This window comes from Mytilus edulis, chromosome 9 (genome assembly GCF_963676685.1).
Source record: "Mytilus edulis chromosome 9, xbMytEdul2.2, whole genome shotgun sequence".
Classification (NCBI taxonomy): Eukaryota; Metazoa; Mollusca; class Bivalvia; order Mytilida; family Mytilidae; genus Mytilus; species Mytilus edulis.
Genome location: NC_092352.1, coordinates 16,598,811 through 16,620,216, shown reverse-complemented (window position 1 = coordinate 16,620,216; position 21,406 = coordinate 16,598,811). Strand labels below are relative to the sequence as shown.

The window sequence follows — 21,406 nt, the reverse complement described above, 5'->3', positions numbered from 1 at the left end:
ATTCTTACAAGTGTCAAGACAAATAACAAGTAATTCCAAAGGTCAAATAGAGACATACCTTTAATAACAGAATTAATGCGAAAAGACAATTAACAATCAACTCAAATATATTTAAAGGTTGAGCTATACGAAAACCATAAAAAAACAAGCATTGTGAACTTTCGAACGCTCCTTAAACAAGTTGAAATAACCACAACTTCAACGACTATTCTTGACAGGTACATTCGTGTTGAAATCCAGTTAGTTTTGAGAACCTCAAGCCTTATTAATTCCCATTTCGGGGAGTACCCAAGGGAACATTGATATATAAATGTACAGAAATGATCAGGTAGTTACTTCTTAACTTAATAAGCATGATGTACATACCGTACGTAACAAAAACACAGCTACTCATAAAACATAATACATGACAAGCACGATGAAAACAACTTTCCAGCTTATTGCTATAATTTATCATTTCTTAACAATAACATATGGTATGTTCAATCGTATTGCCTTTACAGATCTTAGTTATAGCGTTACGCTCATGTGTGTTCATAATATACCGATTTGATATAAAGGGATGAGCTCCTTACACAAAAAAGATCAACACTCGTAATGAGGAAGCACATCATACATTATTTTGGTTACCATCAAAAATTGGTACGATGTATCAGTGTCCCACTAGAGGCATGTTTTCGATGTCTTAGATTTTTATTATAGATACCCATGTATCCGTCTGATATCTAGTTATCCGAGTTTGTCTTGTTCCCGATCGTGGTATTTGTACTGAGTTTAAACACGAAATGCGGGCGATGCGACCATAGCAGAAGACGCTTACCCTTTCGACTAATACGGTGTCGCTTATTTTCGAGTTTATGCGACACCTCAGTTAGTGTTTGATACCTTGATTCTCTTTTTCGTCGATTTTCGAGATATTAACATCTGTAAACTACTGCCAACTAATCAATAGTCATACACATAAGTTTGTAAAATACTTGTAATTTTGATATCCAGTAGAGGGAATCTTTAGTTGTAATTGCAATTGACCTTCGATAGAACATTTGATTGTCAGTGAATCCTACGTGTTGGTTTTGAGACACATTAATTTCAGTGTTGCTTCTATAAAAGAAGTCAATACGAACTTAAGAATAAAAGACAGGTACTCAACTGTTTTTTCTGTCGTTATAACAAAGGAACAACAGAAACATTAAAATAAAACAAAAACAAATGCCAACATATATAGAAACGAACTATTTGATAACAAATAAGGATAGATGTTCTTTAATTTTATCTCCAGATTACCGTAGCAGTTCAATTATTTTTTTTTTAATCGTGTATGTTTTATTACAAATCATTTATAATTTTCAACTACATTGATGTGATATACGAAAAAAGTTAATAACGTACATAAAAATGTCTTTAAAAACACTAATACATCATCATATATGATTTCTTTTTCTTTTAATCAGTTTCACTGATAAAATGACATGCTAAATGTTTTCATAAACAAAATAACAGAGTTCTGTTTAAAACAGTGTGTAAGAAGGACTAATGTAAGGCAACAATTGTAAATAAATTATAACGTTGAAATTATGAGTCAAGTTGATCGATATGATGCATATTTCGAAAAGAAAACACTCATCCGGGCTTATTATTGTGTACGCCTGCCGCGCTTTTTTGTCTTCAACTGCGAAGGGCCGGAAACTGTATCACAGTTAACAAAAAGTAAAACGTAAAACACGAATAAGGATGTAACAGTGTTGGTCAAGTTTCACACACATGGTTTTTAAATAACATCTCGTCCTTAATAAGTATACAATAAGTGCCACTGGACGTTAAAAAGTCGTCCTTCATAAGGATTACAACAAATATGTAGATTAAATGAAATATTTACAAATTGGCATAATAATAGATCCAATCAAACATAATGCTCATAAAATGTTTTAAACATAAATAGGTAGATGATACCAGCAATGTTTTTTTGGTCAATTGTTAGTAAATAACTTATTTATCAGATAAGCTTCCGTTGGCATGATTTTTGGTAATTTTACTGGAATGTGTGTTCTGCTTCATATTAAAGGTTATTCTGTTTGAAGGCTTGTTTTCAAACAAACATTTGGGGTTGTATTAAAGAACACATTTATTTACACAAATAAGAGTTAATAAAGACGCATAGGAGCTTAATTGAATTTATTGAATACTTTGCCATATAATTTACAGGATACAAAGCTGTCGTCAGCTGATAAGAACTAGCCCAATAAGTGATGCCTTTTATGTCAATACATGTATATTGCTGCGAGTTAGCTAAAATCTTCTAACTGACAGAAACATTTTATATAAATGTAATAATCGTCGCAGTTTAATAAAGATCTTTAATGCATAAATCTTTCATTCATGATATACAATCGAATGTCAGCATGGCGTATTTTTAATCTATGGATGGAAAATATGTTTTCTTGCAATCGACAAAAACCATTCATTTTAGATGTATAAAAAAGAGTCTTCCTTGAAATGTTGAAAATGACAATAGGCCTATGTTACTCTTTTGGTACATGTTGTCATACTAACAATGGAAAATAATTGTGTGACTTCCATGTAACGTTTTATTGATTGCTATTTTTCTGTATAGAAAATTAGAAGCTAGAAACCATTTTGCTGTCACAGGGTCCTTGAATTGACAGTGACATAGTACTAGTCAATAATACGATCAATTTGTAAACTAACACACTTCATCACATTTACACTCTAAACCATGGATTAACCTGGAAAGCAGCTGGGAATTTTTAATAATACTTCATATGTTTTTCGTTTATTTTGACTTTTTTTTTATCTCGTTAATAATACATGTTCTTATAAACGGATAACAAAAATCCGTATGATGCCTTTTAAGGTAGCACAATACAAAGATTTTGATACTCCCAATCAGACAACTTAAAACTGATGTAATTCATTTCATCCTTCTTTATATTTTATAAATGAGGTACCAAAAGAAAGAAGAAAGATTAATCTTTCAAATTGTGATAATTTCATTATGACATAATTATTACATAATTAATTATTATGTAATGAGTTGCTATATTGTGATGTCCACACTTGAATGAATTTAGCTTCTTTGTTCTTCATAGCATCCCAAAATATTTTATATATTCTTGTACAACACAGCTTGACCTCCAAAACTGTGTCTCAGATTTCAAAAAACATCAATAGAACAATTTTTTTACCCAATTGAACTTAGTGGTCTCTTATGAATTGATGTTGCAAACTTCATTGAAGATTTATGAGAGAATGAAATAAAATAGGAAAAATCTGAGACACAGTTTTGGAGGTCAAACTGTGTTGTGCACGAATCTATAAAATATTTTGGGATGCTATGAATAACAAAGAAGCTAAATTCATTCAAGTATAGACATCACAATATGGCAACTAATTACATAACAATTAATGATGTAATAATTATGTCATAATGAAATTATCACAATTTGAAAGATTGGTCCTTCTTCTTTCTTTTGGTACCTCATTTATAAAATTTAAAGAAAGATGAGCGGAATTACACCAGTTTAAAGATGTCTGATTGGGGATGAAAAATCTTTGTATTGTGCTACCTTAAGTAACAAAAACTTGCAGTGCCAAATTCAATATTCGTCTTCTTTTTTTTAGTCGTATACCAAGGGAGTATGTGAGTCTACGCAGATCTCTCATTTGATGTGAAAAGCATTAAATTTACAAGACTTAATCAACGTATACAATTTTAAAAGAAATATTCTGTTTTTTTAAACACAAAAAACACGTGCAGTGCCAATTCAATATTTTCCTCTTTTTTTGTTGTACCAAGGGAGTTGGGGAGCCTACGCATTTCTCTCATTAGATCTGAAAAGCATTACATTTACATGACTTAATCAATGTATACAATTTAAAAAGAAAAAGAAACTATAGACCCCGACAAGAAAATTCAATTGAGTTCCCAAGATGGATACAGCTTGACGTAATTCCCAACTCCTCTGAAACCGTTTGGTGCAGTTATCTTCTGAAAATATTTATATGGTAGAGATAAGTAAAATGTTGAAACGTCTAGGGAATATATGTTGATGTGATAACTTTATACAAATCAATGATTATTCAGCACAACACCATAAGAAAAAACTAAATACTTATTTTGGACTGAAAACATTTCTCTCTGAAGAACAATCAATTTGGTTAACTACATATAGAGAGAATATTTTTATAAATGTGATCTTTGATGTTGTATCGAATAGTCAATACACCAAGGTATCTGTGTCCAGACAATGAGAACATTTTATTGAAACTTTTCAGCAATATTATCGGATTTTTAATCATGCATGCACACATTTAGAAGTTTGCTTTATAAAAGAAGTAATTAGATTAACAAATTTGATTATCAACCATATATTTCGATTTTCTGTGAACAACTCGTTAGCGACCATCAATGTTGGTACTATCTTGGAATCGTATAACATTATTTAATTGAAAATCAGGAATAACGCATCAAGTTCTCCTTATAAATACTCGAGAGACAAACTTAATGTTCTGGAAATTATTTTCACACTTTACAATGTAAGTGATCGAAATGATTTTAAAGTGTAACTACCAATGACACAATGTTTGGATATTAATTGTCATAGATATGCATTGTAATGTCCGGTTTCTGTCTTTTCTCTCCATGTGTCTTGGTGCTGTTGCAGTAGGCACTATGGCCCTTGCTGTAGGCACTGATTCGTGGTTGTTTACCGAGGAGGAGACAATTAAGAACATAGAAAATGGGACTCTGAAATTTACAGCCCATATAAGAACAGGATTATGGCGACTTTGCATTATTGTAGGTAAGTCGTACGCCTGTTACATTATGTATCATATCTGTAGACCGAAAAAAAACCTCTAAACGTACTTTAAGCTTTTGTTTTAACATTTATGCTTTATAGTCTTTCCGATTTTGAGTCGATATTTTTGTGTGTAAAACTTTTCCTTTTTTAAGCTGAAATGATAGATAGAAAACTTACATGCTAAATATTTGATTTTTTTATGAGTTTTTTCTTTTTTGGTTTTTATTTACTTTTGTTGATTGCTGTTTAGATAGAAGTTAAGATTTTTTCGTACTTTTTCACGGTTCACATTTGTTTCTTTTTTAGTGGCAAAAGATCAAGCAAACATAACTATATAAAACTAATTTGTAACATTATACTGTTAACTTCCAAATTCCCCCAAATAAAAACTTCTTAATACGGAGAACGTATCCTTCAACTTACAAATTAGAAATAACAAGAACATAGTTGGCACTTCAATCATTAATGATGCCATGATATATCTTCACACTTGACCTCAAGTTCTAACAATGTTGGACATTTGAAAAGTAGGGAAATTCATCTCTCTGATACAGTAATTGTATTTTCCAATCTGAACGAGTAATTGAATGATTCCCACCTGAATCGACACCAGCAGATAGTGATACATTGTCCATATATTAATCTTTTCAGTCGTAAAACTGGTTTTTTTTTCTGAATATATATGATCAAAACGCAATACGTCGATGATGCAGCAATCAGCATGAACATTTTCTAAATGTTTACGTACGTTTCTTTCAATGACAGACAAGTGTCTATAAAATATGACAAGGTCTACATCCTGACAAAACAAAACTGTTGGTAATGGTTCGTTCTTCATGTAGGTATATTGTTTATTGTTTTAGTAATGTTGTTGGTGTATTGACATTTTGTTTGAATTTGAGTCATTCTTTACTGATTCTTTTGTTGGAATAAGGAACTGGCCATATATCTGAATCGGGCCATAGAATAATTTTTCTTGAACGTTTCTCTTCATAATGCCAACTAGTTAATGAAAATAGTGTATAACCAACTATATAGAGTTGCTAGCTACAGAACACAAGAGTCATGTTGATTAATTTGTTTGTTTTTATTTAAGAATTACAACCGAAAAACACAAATTAGGTTTTTCTTTTTTAGTTAATATATTCTTGTTCTCACATCGTTTTTCCTTTACATTTAGAAATATAAAAAAAAAGAAGAAACACATTTATAAACACTCTTCGTTATTTCCTCGGGATATTATTTTAGAGAAATTATTTTTCATAGGCATTGACACATTTTTGTTGCTGATTCAATTCCGTTAACATTTGTATATTTGCAGAGCAGCTGAGACAAATTTAGTTCATTATTCCGCCTCACATTCATTCATTTATTTAGTCTGACTAGAAATATTTGAATGAATAAAACCGTTCAATGTGTCTACTATTCTATTTATTGCTAATTTGCTTTCGTGCTGAATATACACGAAATAATTGCCACTGGATGATAATCGAACGTCAATCAATTAAATCAATAAAAAATTCTTTTAATCTCCTGAAAATATACAATACAAATTTAAGCCTTCAGTACAGATCAAATCAAGGTTTCAATGTATAAAGACTAATGCGGAAGAAACTACATTTTTACTGAAAAGGTCAAAACTAAAAATATACTTCTGATTAAGATTAAGATTTTTATTACATACCATGGTTCATAATTAGAATCCTTTAATGTCGACAGAAATAAAATGATGCAGTTCACTTAAGTCTTGTTGTAGACTAAATGGTATCAAAAATTAAATAAAACTAAAGATATTGACAGATTATTCGTTCCTAAGAAAAGAAATTAAAAAAAAAATCTATATTAGCATTGAACTTTCCTTTCTACAACTTGTTTTCAATAAAACTTTTCTATTTGCCTTTTCGTGAAATAATCATTGACCAATGACATACAGTTGGTAAAGGTTTCTATTTATTTGATATAATTTTACATTTGCTTGATAATAAATACTCGGAGTTCAGTATTTTTGTGTTTTTACTTTTGATTTGATATGTTCAATTTATTTAAATAGATAATTGATTTAATTTGTTGAATTCGTTATTTATTGGATTGATATTCTTGTTCATTTATTTTCTTATTTGATTTTTTATTTGTTTATCTTTTGTTTATCTATCTTTTCATTTTTATTATTTTATCTATTTGTCTATTTTTAAAAAAATAATTACGTAGCCTCATGTTCACGTGCACAGAAAATCGTTAGTGACTCTCTTTTTATCATATCTGATTTTTTTTGTCGTTATTATTTACAGAACTTTATATTCTATGTCATATGAATGTACAACATTAGGGTTATGGCGATTAATAGTTGTATATACCCCTGTCTATTGATGCTTAACAAGTGTAAGTTATGTCTTGCTGATTTGGAGTTGTTTGTATTCTTCAGTTGTTATCGTCTCATGTAGACCGAAATTGCACTGAGGTTTCAGTTTATCTACTCTTGCAAAAATTGACAACATGTCCATTGATATTCCTCAGAATACCGCAATTTCTTTTGATTTTGTTTCACAGCCCATGGTATGCAATGCAAGTTCTTTTGCATTTTATGTAATTTAAGAATGTTCCCTTGTCATGATTTGGAATTTTTGTCAGATTTTCAGAATCCTCTAGTTTTATCCATTTAAATACTTTAAAAAAAGAATACTCATTGATCCCAAGTTTTCTTTTTATTAATCTTATCATGTATAATGATAAGCCATCTGTTACAAGTCTTATAATATTTAATCATATTTTTAAAAGTCTTTGAGAACTTAAACATGTCAACGATAAAGCTATGAAAAGTCAAAAGAGAACATTTCCCCTCCAAAATTTCAATGGCTAATATCTCGGAAACAAGCACATTGACCTACATATTTGTTTTTTGCTATTTTGATTCCTTTATTAATCCCCTATCAATATAAATATGTGTTTTGAAAAGCTTATCATTTTGAAACTGAGAAGCAAACTCTGTTGTCTGCTCTATGGCCGGGTTGTTGTCGCTTTGACACATTCCCCATTTCCTTTCTCAATTTTAACCCTTAAGCATTCCACTATTTATATACTTTAGATCTTTATAAACAGATATACGTTTGGAAAGGGTGTCACGTTTCGTTGAAGTTTATCACTGTAAGAAGTGTTTACATGTGCAAATTGCTTTACAAATACTATCATAAGATAGGATTACTAAATTTTTACTAGTTAGTCATGAAGTTTGCCAGAAACTCAACAAAACCGACACTACATCTATTGCAGTCACGCTAAGGAAAATTAATATTGGTTCTTGGGAGTGGAGTTTAATGCGACTGTCATACAAGTGAGAGGTTAAGCTAGCTATAAAATCAGCTGTGTTTTTCTACATAAGAAAATGCACGTACCAAGTCAGGAGTATGACAGTTGTTATCCATTCGTTTGATGTGTTTGAACTTTGATTTTGCCATTTGATTAAGGATTTTCCGTTTTGAATTTTCCTAGGAGTTCTGTATTTTTTAGATTTTACTTTCTCTTTTGTTAAGAATCAATTAAGAGACTTTTATAAATACAGTTGCAAATAGAAACAGAATTCGTAACCAGTTATACTGCTGTGATCAGGAAGTATACAAACTTCAAAATGACAACCGAATCACATATCTATATACAGTATATATGACAAGAATTTTCATGTCGAATAACTTAATAGAATCTTTTGATAACCTCGAAATCTTGATCAACACCATCATGAACAATTATGTATAGAAAATGTTAAGTTTATGTTAACACAAATTCAACATAGACTACCATAAACCAAACTTTTAACCTGTGATACAGACTAATGGAAGGACGGTCAAACAGAGAAAAAAAGATAATACCCATACTATAATAATCGGATAACAAAAAAAAATCAGTCTGACAATTAATAATGATGATTAATTAATTGTCAGAATAAATTGTCTTTTGACCGAAGCAAGAATAAGTAATTCTCTAAGTGATTATTTTACAGTTGAAAAACTTCAAGAAAATTATACTCTTTTATATGACTGCTGCTTATTTTATGAATTTTTTACAGTGTTTTTAAATGTTTTGTAAAAATAAAAATAAATATTGTAGTAAGAACAAAAATCTATACTCGAATTCTTATTAAAAATTTCACTCGAACACTTTCTTACTCGAAGCATGACTCTTTTTCATAGTGTGTCTCGAATATTAACTCGAAACGTGACTTGAACTCAGTTTAATTCGAAAGATATCTCGCACTGGGACTCTAACTCTAAATTTAACTCGAACTCTTACACGATGGTTAGCCAAACTCGTCAATTTTCTTGTCCATGCTTGACAGTCTTATAATTCAGTTACGATTATGTGCGTTTCTCTATTCCCTATACCATTTTCTTAATAAATACAAAAATAGAATTAATGTTACTGATGTTTTATCTTTTAAATGCATGATATTATATCCCATTTGATATTTAACAAATTTAAATCAACCAACAAGTCAAAAGGTATTAAGGTTGATTTGTGTAGGTTTTAACTATAACTATCAAATGCTCAAACTATAATGTATTATTACCGTATGAAATATAAATTCTATAATAGAAAATCAAAACGAGAATTTTGTTGCTTACAAGCAATATGAAAATATTATACTTGATGTCATTATCTTGGGGACCACTCAGAATGGTTTATTTTTAATGAGGTTCGTTTTGATCTATCGTCAATTTTCTATGTAGTGCAATGCAATTTTTTGTATGGTCGTGTTGTTGTTAAATACACTTACATTTACTTTTTCTGTTTTGTTTCAAAAGTATATTTTTTTGTTTTTTTAATTTGTGGAGTGCATTGTGATTCGTTGTATGGTCGTGTTGTTGTTAAATACACTAATGCTTACTTTTCTGTTTTGTTTCAAAAGAATCTTTGTTTGTTTTTTTAATTTGTGTAGTGCATTGTGATTTGTTGCATGGTCGTGTTGTTGTTAAATACACTTATATTAAATGTGACTGTTTTATTTCAAAAGTCTCTTGTTTTAGCTCTTTTCGTGAGATGTTTACACTTTTTCTCCACTTAAATTATATTGTATCAGAAATAATATCGCCATGTCAAATATATTTTACTTATTTTCTTTTAGTTCATTGATAACAATTTCATTACATTCAAGGACTCCAGTAATTGATTTCCATGTACTTATTAATTGAATTTGAAGTTAACACGGAGACATATTCAGTTAATTTACCATTATAAATTGATATTCGAACTCCGTAGAGATAAACTTAATAAGGCTATATATATACGGCTTCTAGATATTTTTTCTTCTGAATAGTTTGCATGAAACTTTAAATTGGTTAAATTGCATGTATAATTTCTAATAGAGAAATGAGTAATATGTAGTATTCTACGAAATAAAGCTTCGATAACCAATTTGCTGTATTTAGTAAGAATAAGACATATTGTAAATATTGGTGGGTTCTGTTAAATGATGCACAAATCAATTATCAAAAAGAGAACAGACGGACGGCCACGACGATCATTATAAACCCCAATATCAGTAAGAGCCGGATCTATAAATCAAACATAGAACATCCTCTAGATTGAAGTTCGTTTTTCTCGAAAAATTCCAAATATATTGCATGTATCCTAGATAATTCTGCTTTTCTTCCCAAAGATGCACCCTACTTCTGATTCCTGTATATAATACAGGTGCTAGACAGACTCAAACTCCAAAAAAATGGTCACTATATTGATTGGTCGCTGGAATTGTTTGCTAGCTTTATTCTGGCTGGATTCCATATGCGAAACAGACTTGGCAAATAATCCTTCAGATATCGTTATAAAATGTTTGGGGTTTTTTTCATGGCTCAAACTATGATGTTGTTTAAACTGCCTGGTTATGCATGTATATCATAAACTGTTTTATTTCGTCATTGCTTGATGTCTCTTCTTATTCACTTTCCTCTCTGAAATTGTTTCAAATGTGTCGATTACTATTGTAATCAAAATATTTCAACAAATTAAGCCATTTTTACTTTCGAGTTTGCATACGTAAATCTGGAAAAAAAAAATTTCAAAATCACACAGCTCTTTTACATTGATCATTAGTTTGATAAGTTTGCCATATCATATTCTATTAGTTCTTGTTATACCATAAAAACTCTTCCATTTTCTATAGCTTTAGTTGTGGCTAATTAATCTTTTTTTTTGTAATACAAGTTTTTGCGCCTGTCCCAAGTCGGTAGACTCCGACTTTTGTAAGTCTTGTATGCTTTTAGTTCATTTGAATATTTCGGAGTTTAGTATAACGTCGATTATCGCTGAACTAGTACACAGTTTTGTTTAGGGCCCAGCTGAAGCACGCCTCCGGCTTCGGAATTTTCTCGCTGTATTAGAGACCCATTAGTGGTCTTCGGCTGTTTTCTGCTCTTTGATCGGGTTGTTGTCTTTTTGATACATTCCAAATTTCCATTCTCAATTTTATTTTTATTTGTAAAAATTATGAATTGAATTACCTAAATAAAAGTGCAGACAAAAACTTAATATTATAAATCTATATTTAAATCATTTTATGTAGTCTTGATGTAGACAATCCCATTAACGCTGCTTTACGACAGCAAAATATACATCATGCAGGCAAGTCTGAAATAAGGTTTAAGCTATGCCATAATCACTTAAACCAAAATCAAACAGGTTTTTTTTTAATTTAAATACACTTACTGTTTGAGCATTTTTCTAATTTTTCATGAAAGTGATTACTTAGTGTTTTCGTGAAATTATTTGATCTAAATTATCTTAAGTGTACATTCCAAGTTCTACACGAATATTTGTGAAATTTAAGAAGCATTATCCTCTTTGACATGGACAAGACGTCGTCAAAATTAATCCAATGATATCCTATATATGAACTCTCAACGTCGAGCCACACATTGAGATAACCTTGGACCACCTTGGTATTCTATAAATGTCATTTCTTCTGTAAATATGGTGCTTATTAGCAATTAACAAAGTTAACAAAATATTAACACATAATCGATAGCATCCCTTGAAAATGTTTCAAAATCGTATAGTATATATCTGTTGAACTGTCAAACAAATTCCCTACAGATCTTCGTATCCTTCAATTTGCCGTTAGCATAGCCCTTTCGTAATGGGAATATTGACATCTTAATATTATAAAACAGTTTATTTTCACGAAAACACTAAATAATTTTCAGATCAAAGCCTAATTAGTCACCTTCTCGAAGAATGTTTACTATCTAGCTGTCAGTGTTCTTCGTAAAATGGGTTTTATTTCAAACTAATAGCAAAATATGATAAATAGTATATTATTATCTGTGCAAATCTTCATAAAATGTAAAATACATATATGAATTCTTGCCAAATAAATAGGATTCTTCTCGGGTAAATAAAAGATCAAATCGTCATAACTGTAATGTTTAGAGTGTTGTTCATAACCAAGGTTCAGTATATCATATCCGCTATCTGATAGTGATAATGACATGTCAATGATGTTTAGGGGCTAGCTGAAGCACGCCTCCGGGTGCGGGATTTTCCCCGCTGTATATCAGTAAAAAAAATATATGAAGCATTGATACATCTGTAACTGTGGGTCAAAAGCCGAAAATAAATCTTTTAATCACAAAAGGAGATTAAGAATAAAGTCCTTGATTTACTCGTTTACCCTACAAAAAAGGTTCTTATCCATAGCTATTGTGTCTAGCTGAACGTGTTTTACGAAACCAATGTGCCTTTAAAATATTGTATTCATCGCAAAACATCCATCGTTCGTTGGTGAATGTAGTCGAATCTCCTTATTTCATTTATTTTATAAAAATTAAGAGACTCATAAGAAGGTGTGGTATGATTGCAAATGAGACAACTTTCCAGCCGAGCCAAATGAAATAGAAGTTAAAAACTTTACGTCTATATAAATAAATATTTTACATTTGAGGTTGTTTTTTTGGTGAATATAATTAGCGCAAAAAAAATCAACCTCTTTCATCTGATTAAACAAAACACTCCAACCTCACGCGCTTAAATGGTGTTAACATAATATAAATGAAAATAAAGGCAGTAGCATACCGACGTTCGAAATTCATAAATAGGTTGAGAAAAAACAAATCCGGGTTACAAACTAAAATTGATAGAAACACATCAAATATAAGAGGAGAACAACGACACTACAGAAATACTAAAATGCAACGCACGCAGAAACGAACTATAAGATAACAATAGCCATTTTCCTGACTTGATTCGGGGCATTTTAAGAAACATGGTGGGTTGAACCTGCTTTTATGGCTAGCCAAACCTTCCACTTTAATTGCAATGTTAAATATAATACTAAAATGACAACATTTCATGCCAGGACTACAATACATATAAATGGAAGAAAATACAGGACAGAGAAACAGACAAATAAACAATACAATAGAACATTACGACAAGCTTATAGTTATTAAAGGTACCTGGCTTATAATTTAATACACCAGACGCGTGATTCGTCTACATAAGACTCATCAGAGACACATAGTTCAAAAGAGCAAAGAAAGCCAAACAAAGATGAAGAGAATTGATAACCCAAATTTCCAAAAGGTTGGGCCAAATACGGCGAATAATGCCTGGGATAATATGTGGTATGAGTACCAATGAGAAAACTCTCCATCCATATCCAAATGTATAAAAAGACCATCAATACGGAGCCTTCAAGTTGGCTCGCACCGAACAGCAAGCTATAAAGGACCATAAAAAGACTAGTATAAAACAATTCAAACAAGAAAACCAACGGCCTAATCCATATAAAAAATGAGAAACGAGAAATACTTCTTAACCACATAAACAAACGAGTACCGCTAAACAACAGGTTCATGACATTGGAAAAATAAGCTTTTAAACATATCACTCTAAACAAACCAATGTAAAGGTTTCCGGAGGAATTTGTAGAAAGTGGTTTTGAAAATATGCATAATCAATCATTCGTTAATCTAAATGATGTCAATACGGAAGCATTGACTACTTTACAGAAGAGAAGTCTATAAACAGTAATGAAATTGAAAGTATAAACGACCAAAAACGTAAGCAATCTAATCAAAGCTAATAGGAAATTATAAGATATCAGTGTGGTTAGCATTCTAATCAATTTGAAAGCTAAGGAAAGAATTAAACATATAGGAGGTTAACAAGTTTAAGGTTTCAGTTACATAAGTTATCTAATCAAAGTTAAGGAAAGTATAAGATATCCGTGACGTAATCAATTCAATCAAAGTTTAGGAAAGTATAAGACATCACTGACGTAATATACATTGAACGACAAAATTTCTTCCTATGTGACGTTTAGATTTGCTGACGTCAGACATGCGAAGCAATGAATGTGTTTTTCAATTTGATAGATACTTTTTGTGCTTTTTTGTAAATGTTTGTTTGTTTTGAGATTGTAAAAAGTAAAATCACAAAAATACTTAACTTAGAGGAAAATCAATTCGGAAAGTCCTTAATCACATGGCAAAATCAAATAACAAAAGGCATCAAAAACGAATGGACAAGAACTGTCATATTCCTGACTTGGTACAGGCATTTTAAAATGTAGAAAATGGTGGATTAAACCTGGTTTTATAGCGCTAACCCTCTCACTTTGATGACAGTTGCTTCAAATTCCGTTATATTTACAACGATGCGTGAACAAAACAGACATATGATAAGGTAAATAGTGACAACATAGGTACAGCAGTCATGACTCTGTACTTAAAAGATCCCGTCAGTATGATATTGTTCTATTTTATGTCATTATGATATATTTCTATTATGAATTACAAAATACGCTGAACCACAAACGTCAAAATCATTCAATGCGTAGTGGAATTAACTATTTGTGGATTCTTATAAATTCTATATATAAATTTTGGACTGTTTTAAATCTCGGGTCTATTTCTGAAATTTATTCTTACATACTTTTGATTTTTTAACCCTGTATGCTAACATTGGAATTTGCCTATGTAAATTTTAAAATTGTTTGTATGCACATTGAACGACAAATTTATGTGACGCATAACATTTTCTGACGTCAGACACACAAATCAATGAATTTGTTTGAAGATAGGTGTTTTTGTGTTTTAGCGCTATAAAATCAGGTTTACTCCACCATTTTCTACATTTTTAAATGCCCGTACCAAGTCAGGAATATGACAGTTGTTGTTCATTCGTTTGATGTGTTTTGTCATTTGATTTTGCCATTTGATTAGGGACTTTTCGTTTTAAATTTTTTACTCGGAGTTTAGTATTTTTGTGATTTTTTTTTTAAAAGTTCACAATTGGAAAGCTGAAATTATCTCTTTTGTCGTAAAGTTTTGTTTTCAACCGATCCTCTTTGTCTATTTCTAGATGTAAGTCAAGATATGAGACCGACTTAACTGTATCTGTAGTATCATCTATCTCTAGTTCGATGGGATAGATGCGTTCCACATAGTCACCTAATTTAAAGGTTAAAGGATTTCACTAACTTCTTATCTTTCTTATCCTTAGAAGTTCCTGTATGAATTCAGCGTCATAATAATAAAGAAACAAGTCAGCAAGAAGAGGGGCACAATTAGTTCCCATTCCCATTGATTGCCGACAGTCTGTTGAAAAACACGTCCTCCGAATGTAACAAATATATTGTCAATCAAGAAATCAAGCATCTTGATAATGTCAGTTTCAGAGAATTTTTTGTTTGAATCAGAGTGATCCTTTTCAAAGTAGGATGTATCCCTCCCTAAGACAAGATACTTGTATCTACGTTGGCCATTCTTTTTTATCAATCAAAGCTATTCCAACTCTTTCAATTTGTTTTTTTAGTTTGGAATGTGGAATACTTGTGTAAAGTGTAGAAAAGATAAAAGTTTTAATACTATTACACGATGATAGAGAGTGAAGATATTAGTGACATAAGCAGTGCAATAAATGTTAAACATATACTTGTACTAGTAGATTGTTCTGCGTTTTGTGAACAATGTATGGATAAAACTTCAATGAAATTTACAGCATTTACGTTCGTCCGTCCACATACTTTACGGCATGTTTAGACCAGTCCCTGCAGGAACATGTATATTGACAGTTAGATATACTCTCCCATGTTCCTGGTAGTATCATTTTAATTGGATTTATATATGTGTGCTATCATTTGATTTTTTTTATAAAATTGAGAAAGGAAATGGTGAATATGTCAAAGCGACAACCACCCGACCATAGAGCAAACAACAGCCGAAGGCTATCATTTTATTTTTTATGTATGCTATTATTTATATATTGCAATGTTCATTTTTGTAGGATACGATTACCCAGACATATGTGTTAATGTGGGATATGAAAATGCAGATGAAGGAAGAGAAGAGGGTCAAGAAACGTCCATGGCTATAATGAGTAAGACACATCTTCATTTTAATGTGTGATGTGTTGTGCAATAGTACATCATATGTCATGCAATACAGTGGTGTAGGAATTTATTGTAAAAAACTAAGCACGTAAATCATTCTTCTTTTTCATTCTAAATTTTAAAAACAACAAATGTTTCCCCTTGAGACCCTGAAATGTATGCTATCATTTTGTGAAGAAAAATTCACCAATATGTTACTTAGCCAAAACATATATACCAAGGCTTTTATAACTTACGGTATGAGTTTTACTGTATTGAATGCCTTACTTGAACATTTAATATTTTACATTCCCGTCTCTTGAATTTTACTGGATGGTTGTCTCATTGGCAATCATACTATATCTCTTTATATATATAAAAGTCTATAAAAAAGACCAACTAAATTTACTATGTACCTTTATATATATATATATATATATGTAACTCGTCTAAACATCAACCCAACAATGTTAGATCTGTAAATTTGCTTTCGCAAATTTTTGGTTCTTCCCTCGACGGGATTAGAACGCATGCTACTCTGATATCGTGACACCAAATCGCCTGCACTGCAGCCGTCCCGCTAGACCACACGACCACCTGGGCTCTCAAAAAAAGAGCTTTTGCTGGCCGTGTGTTACCTTTCCTCGTCTAGCGGCGTACTACAGTACATGATATATAAGGCATGAAGATGATATTGTTACAGATGAGCTAAATTATCTATAGTAAAGGATCCTACAAAGTAATGTAATATACAGTCACAGAAAATAATTATATTTATAAATTATATTTATATTTATATATATTATGCATAAGACAAATTATCTGCGGGATACAAAAACCTCGAAGAATATACAACTGGACGACTTTTAAATCGTCTCATTTGATTAAAATAAAACACCTTACGGAATTGATATCTATCTGGCTGGAGTTATTGAGAACATGAATCTATACTTATGACACAGAGCACTTATTGCCACCTAAATATACGAATCCAGGGGCGGATACAGGATTTGACGTTAGGGGTGGGAGCATAAAAAAAAATCGCCGAGCGGAGCGATGCGAAAAAATTTTTGAGGTTAAAATGATTAAAGTTATTAAAATATTCTTCTAGAGTGGGTGCAATGTAGATAGATATCTTGCCAAGCGAAGTGTGGTGAGAAACATTTGTGGTAAAATGAGCGAAAAATTAAAGATTCAATCTAAAACCGCATAATTTAAATGACTACATTAACCATATTAACAAAAAATCTATCAGTTTCTGTTTATTGACTACCTCTATATATTTACCAGAAAACGGGACTGAACAAAAGTAGAATAGAAACAATTCTGAGTACACAAACTGATTCTCCATATAAAAAAAGTGAGACGAAGCAAATGACGATAGCTCATCTGACCTATATAAGATATTGAAAACGAAAATTAGTACTGGTACAATTTAATTGTCAATTCATAATACGTGTTTTTATTTTTGTTCTATTTTCGGAGGTCGTGCTGGACTTTTTACATACTGTAAAACAAAAAAAATTGACCGCTAACCACTAAAATCAAAATGAGATCCTTAAAATATTCATTGTGCTTATTTTCTTGGGATCCCATGTAATACGGTAGCACCTACGGGTTTGGGCCTTGACCGTTAATGCATGCTTCGGCAAAATTTACATGTTGCAAGTGAGAATCATATATTGTCACAGAGATATTAAATAATGAGTCAAATTAACAAACTAACCTCTCGCTTGAACCATAATCTTTATCTTTCCTTAAGAAAGAGTCTAACGGAGACTGCTTTCTTGGTCGTGCCATGATGAAATAACCAACTGGTTACCCAAATAGCGGGTAGGGCACTTTCACCTTCTTCGTGGGAAAGTGATGTAGGAATGTTTTTGAACTTCGATTATCAAAGAAATTATTTATTAAAACTGCAACTACAATGTCACAATTGTTTTATTCTAACTGCTAAAAGTCTATGATATTTGTCATCAAACGCAGTACCGCGTTTGACACATTCCTTTGAAGTGTAACATGTTTATAGAACTTAAATAAACAAAAGGTCAGTTGATTAGTAATCACGTTAAATGATTCTGTTAAATTACTGTTTTATATAGTAATACTTGTTTGAATGTTAAAACAGATTGAATGCGACGACATTTGCTTTCGTCGGATACTTTATTACGTCCGGACAACCCATGCTTTGCAAATTTTAGGGGGGGGGGGGGGCGCACGCCCGCCACGCCCCCGCCTAAATCCGCCCCTGGAATCGACTGTCTTGCGTAATTGTTTTTTGTAGTATGTGTTTTAAAGTACTATATTCCATGCGGGTCACATGAAATTAGAACAAATCAATTTCAAATTTCTGATACAAAATACTTTAATACAAACTTTGACAGATCAAGAACTGTTATTAATTTGTCAGTTGTTAATAAGGTCTACTCTCTCTTCCTTCCCATTATTCTGGCAAACCCGACACCAGTTATTAGGATTCTAATGTTTAAAAAGGTTGACCATTAACAGTGCATTTTTTGTCCTAGTCTTTAAGAATGTAATTCGCATAACTGTTTCGCATGAACCCAACTCTCCTCATCATTTTCCTTACTTTCCGTTAAAGATTTTATCATCTTTTTTAAATTACAAAAAAAGAAAGTGGATGATTTTTGGCGTATGATAGTTTTTCTTTAAGACAGCGAAGAGAAATAAAGAAGTATAACTATGATAACAACAGACTTGTTTAGTTAGAGTTTTATTTTTCTTCATATAAATACAAAAGCCTGTGTACACTCATGTACTCCAAACGGGTCAAAAGTCACTGAACCGCTAGTGGCACCCATTGTAATACTTATTGCAAATAAATATAAGGTGATAAGTCACACAAGCTTATAATAACAGGAAGGAAAATATACTATAATAAAATGTATTCTAAATATAAATCATGCAATATTCTTTTTTCCAATTTCATTAATAAAAGTTGTTTTTTTAGGAGCCAACAGAGTATCTACAGTTTTTCCAGTCATAACCTTGGTTTTACTTGTCACTGGTTTTACTGTGAGTGCTATTGGAAACATTCAAGGAGACATAAAAACCTTGATCGGATCTGTTGTCTATATATCTGGAGGTAACGCCTTTATTATTGATCATAGAATATTTACTTTTCAACCGCTATGATAAATGTTTTCAAAGAATATAATAGTTCAGGGTTACTGTTGTATCGTTGTTCTTCTCTTATAATTGACGGTTTCACTCGGTTTTAGTTTTTAAACCGGATTTGTTATCTCTTTAAGACTTTTGTTCAGCGGTATACTACTGATGCCTTTATTTGTCTATATAGAAGGATATAGACCGTTTTTATTATGTAACGTAGAAAATTATTTTTGAAGCTATATTCGATGTGATTGTTGTATTTTCGAATAACTATGATGATTTTGACTTCACAGCTAGAACTATTAGGGTATACCTTTATCTCTTACTATGCACGGTCGTTCTCTATTCGAAAAACTCGAAAATATTTAAGTCAAGCTGGCATTGGTTTTTTTTTCTAATCACTACCATAATTTTGTACCTGTACTACTTATACTTTTGTGGCTGAACTGCTTAAAAAATTATACTTTTGTACTTGAACCATCTATACGTTTATACATGTACTACTGAAACTTTATATCCTGGACTAACGATACATTTGTACCTGTACTACTGATACTTTTGTACCTGAACTATCTTTGCTTTTCGTAATTTCTATATTTGACCGAGCCTTAGATGACGCAGCTTCGTGTCGTCTTTGCGTTTGTGTTTACGACTATACATCTCTTTCTATAATTGAATGCAATCAATTTTAACGTTTTACCGTGCTGTACATGTACATGTTCATGTATAACCTAACAATAATTTTTATTCCAGGTTTAACTTTTGCAGTAGGAATAATTCTGTACATATCATCAATAAACGACGAAGTTGGACATCGACAATATAATGAAAGTGGTGATTTAGTTTTCCAGTATAGTTATGGATGGTCTTTCTATTTTGCCGGTTTAGCCTTTTTATTCACCATGTTGTCAGCGGTAGTGCAAATTTCCTTGTTTTTGAAAAGAAATTCTAAGAAAGACGATATGATAAAAATAATTCCAGGATTGGATGGCGTTCTTTCAGATCCGGAAGATGAAATTCCAGGCGGAGCATCAAACCCTACAATTATATTGTAAATTCGAAACTGTTTACGTGAAAGTCTAGAAATAAATTTGAAATGTTATAATGTCAGGAAAATGTGTACATAAACAAGTGATTTTTTTACTCAAGTTTCAATCCTTGAAAAAAAACAGTTATGTCGTTATGACTTTTTGTTTTAATGACAAATCGATGGATACTTTATAAATAGTGTTGCTATGCATTTTACTTCATTCGAGGATGCAATTTCGTAGTCTTTAACTTTTATATCATTCCCTTGTCGATCATTGTAAAATAGTATAAAGATGTGGGGCACTTATGATTTAATCTTGAAGTATTAACTTACACAAAACTTTTTTTTTTTTTTTTTTTAGCTTTTTTTTTTTTAATCATTTTTTTGAATAATTGATCGTGAGGTAGTTTGCAATTATTGCACCACAAACTAAAAACAGTGCTTAGCTTTTGGGCGGACAGAACAAAGATATAATTTAGTTAAGATCACAACAAAAAAGCTTTGCCATACTAAAGTTGTATCTAAATATATACATTATATATTGTATTTGTAGAACATTTCTTAATTGTCATCACTCGATTTTCCATTTTGGGAGATGTTTGGTCAGTTAATTGTAGATTTACGTATAAATTAATCATCATGATGACTACTACGCTGCTGGAGTTGTTTTACTTAACTGGGAAATCAATACGACTAATGGAACATTACTATTACTGTTTTAACGCTACATTAAAAGCTATCTAAAAACTATACTATAATTATGTCTATGTTTGCTTGAGTTAACATGAAAATCTAAAACATTTTACGCCTTTGCTCAAGATATTGTCATTTGTGATAGCTTGAAACGCATGCTTAGTTTATAATTACATTTTGTGTTCAATGCACAATCTAAAGGTTGAGACAGTTCCAAAGGTTGATTTATTCTTATGTACGCAACTTGCAACTTTTTCTTGACGTCTTATAATTTCTATATCCGTGTACGCCTAAAATCAATAGTAAAATGTAATTTCATGTGTCACTTTAAGTAAAAATATTACAGAGTATCAGACGTTTTATTTTGATGCA

General features: G+C 31.2%; 1 protein-coding gene across 1 annotated transcript; it reads left to right on the top strand.

The window, feature by feature from the left end:
• Positions 1-4,393: 4,393 nt before the first annotated feature.
• Positions 4,394-21,384, top strand: LOC139487709 (voltage-dependent calcium channel gamma-7 subunit-like). Its single transcript, XM_071272724.1, has 4 exons — positions 4,394-4,820; positions 16,095-16,187; positions 19,151-19,285; positions 20,065-21,384. The coding sequence occupies exons 1-4, from the start codon at positions 4,625-4,627 to the stop codon at positions 20,364-20,366; spliced, it is 726 nt and encodes a 241-aa protein (XP_071128825.1). The 5' UTR covers positions 4,394-4,624; the 3' UTR covers positions 20,367-21,384.
• The last annotated feature ends 22 nt before the right edge of the window (positions 21,385-21,406 follow it).

Coding starts and splice junctions, on each gene's coding strand:
- LOC139487709 (XM_071272724.1), top strand. CDS start 4,625: ATGCATTGTAATGTCCGGTTTCTGTCTTTTCTCTCCATGTGTCTTGGT. Junction 4,821..16,094: donor GCGACTTTGCATTATTGTAG/GTAAGTCGTACG, acceptor TCATTTTTGTAG/GATACGATTACCCAGACATA. Junction 19,286..20,064: donor TGTTGTCTATATATCTGGAG/GTAACGCCTTTA, acceptor TTTTTATTCCAG/GTTTAACTTTTGCAGTAGGA.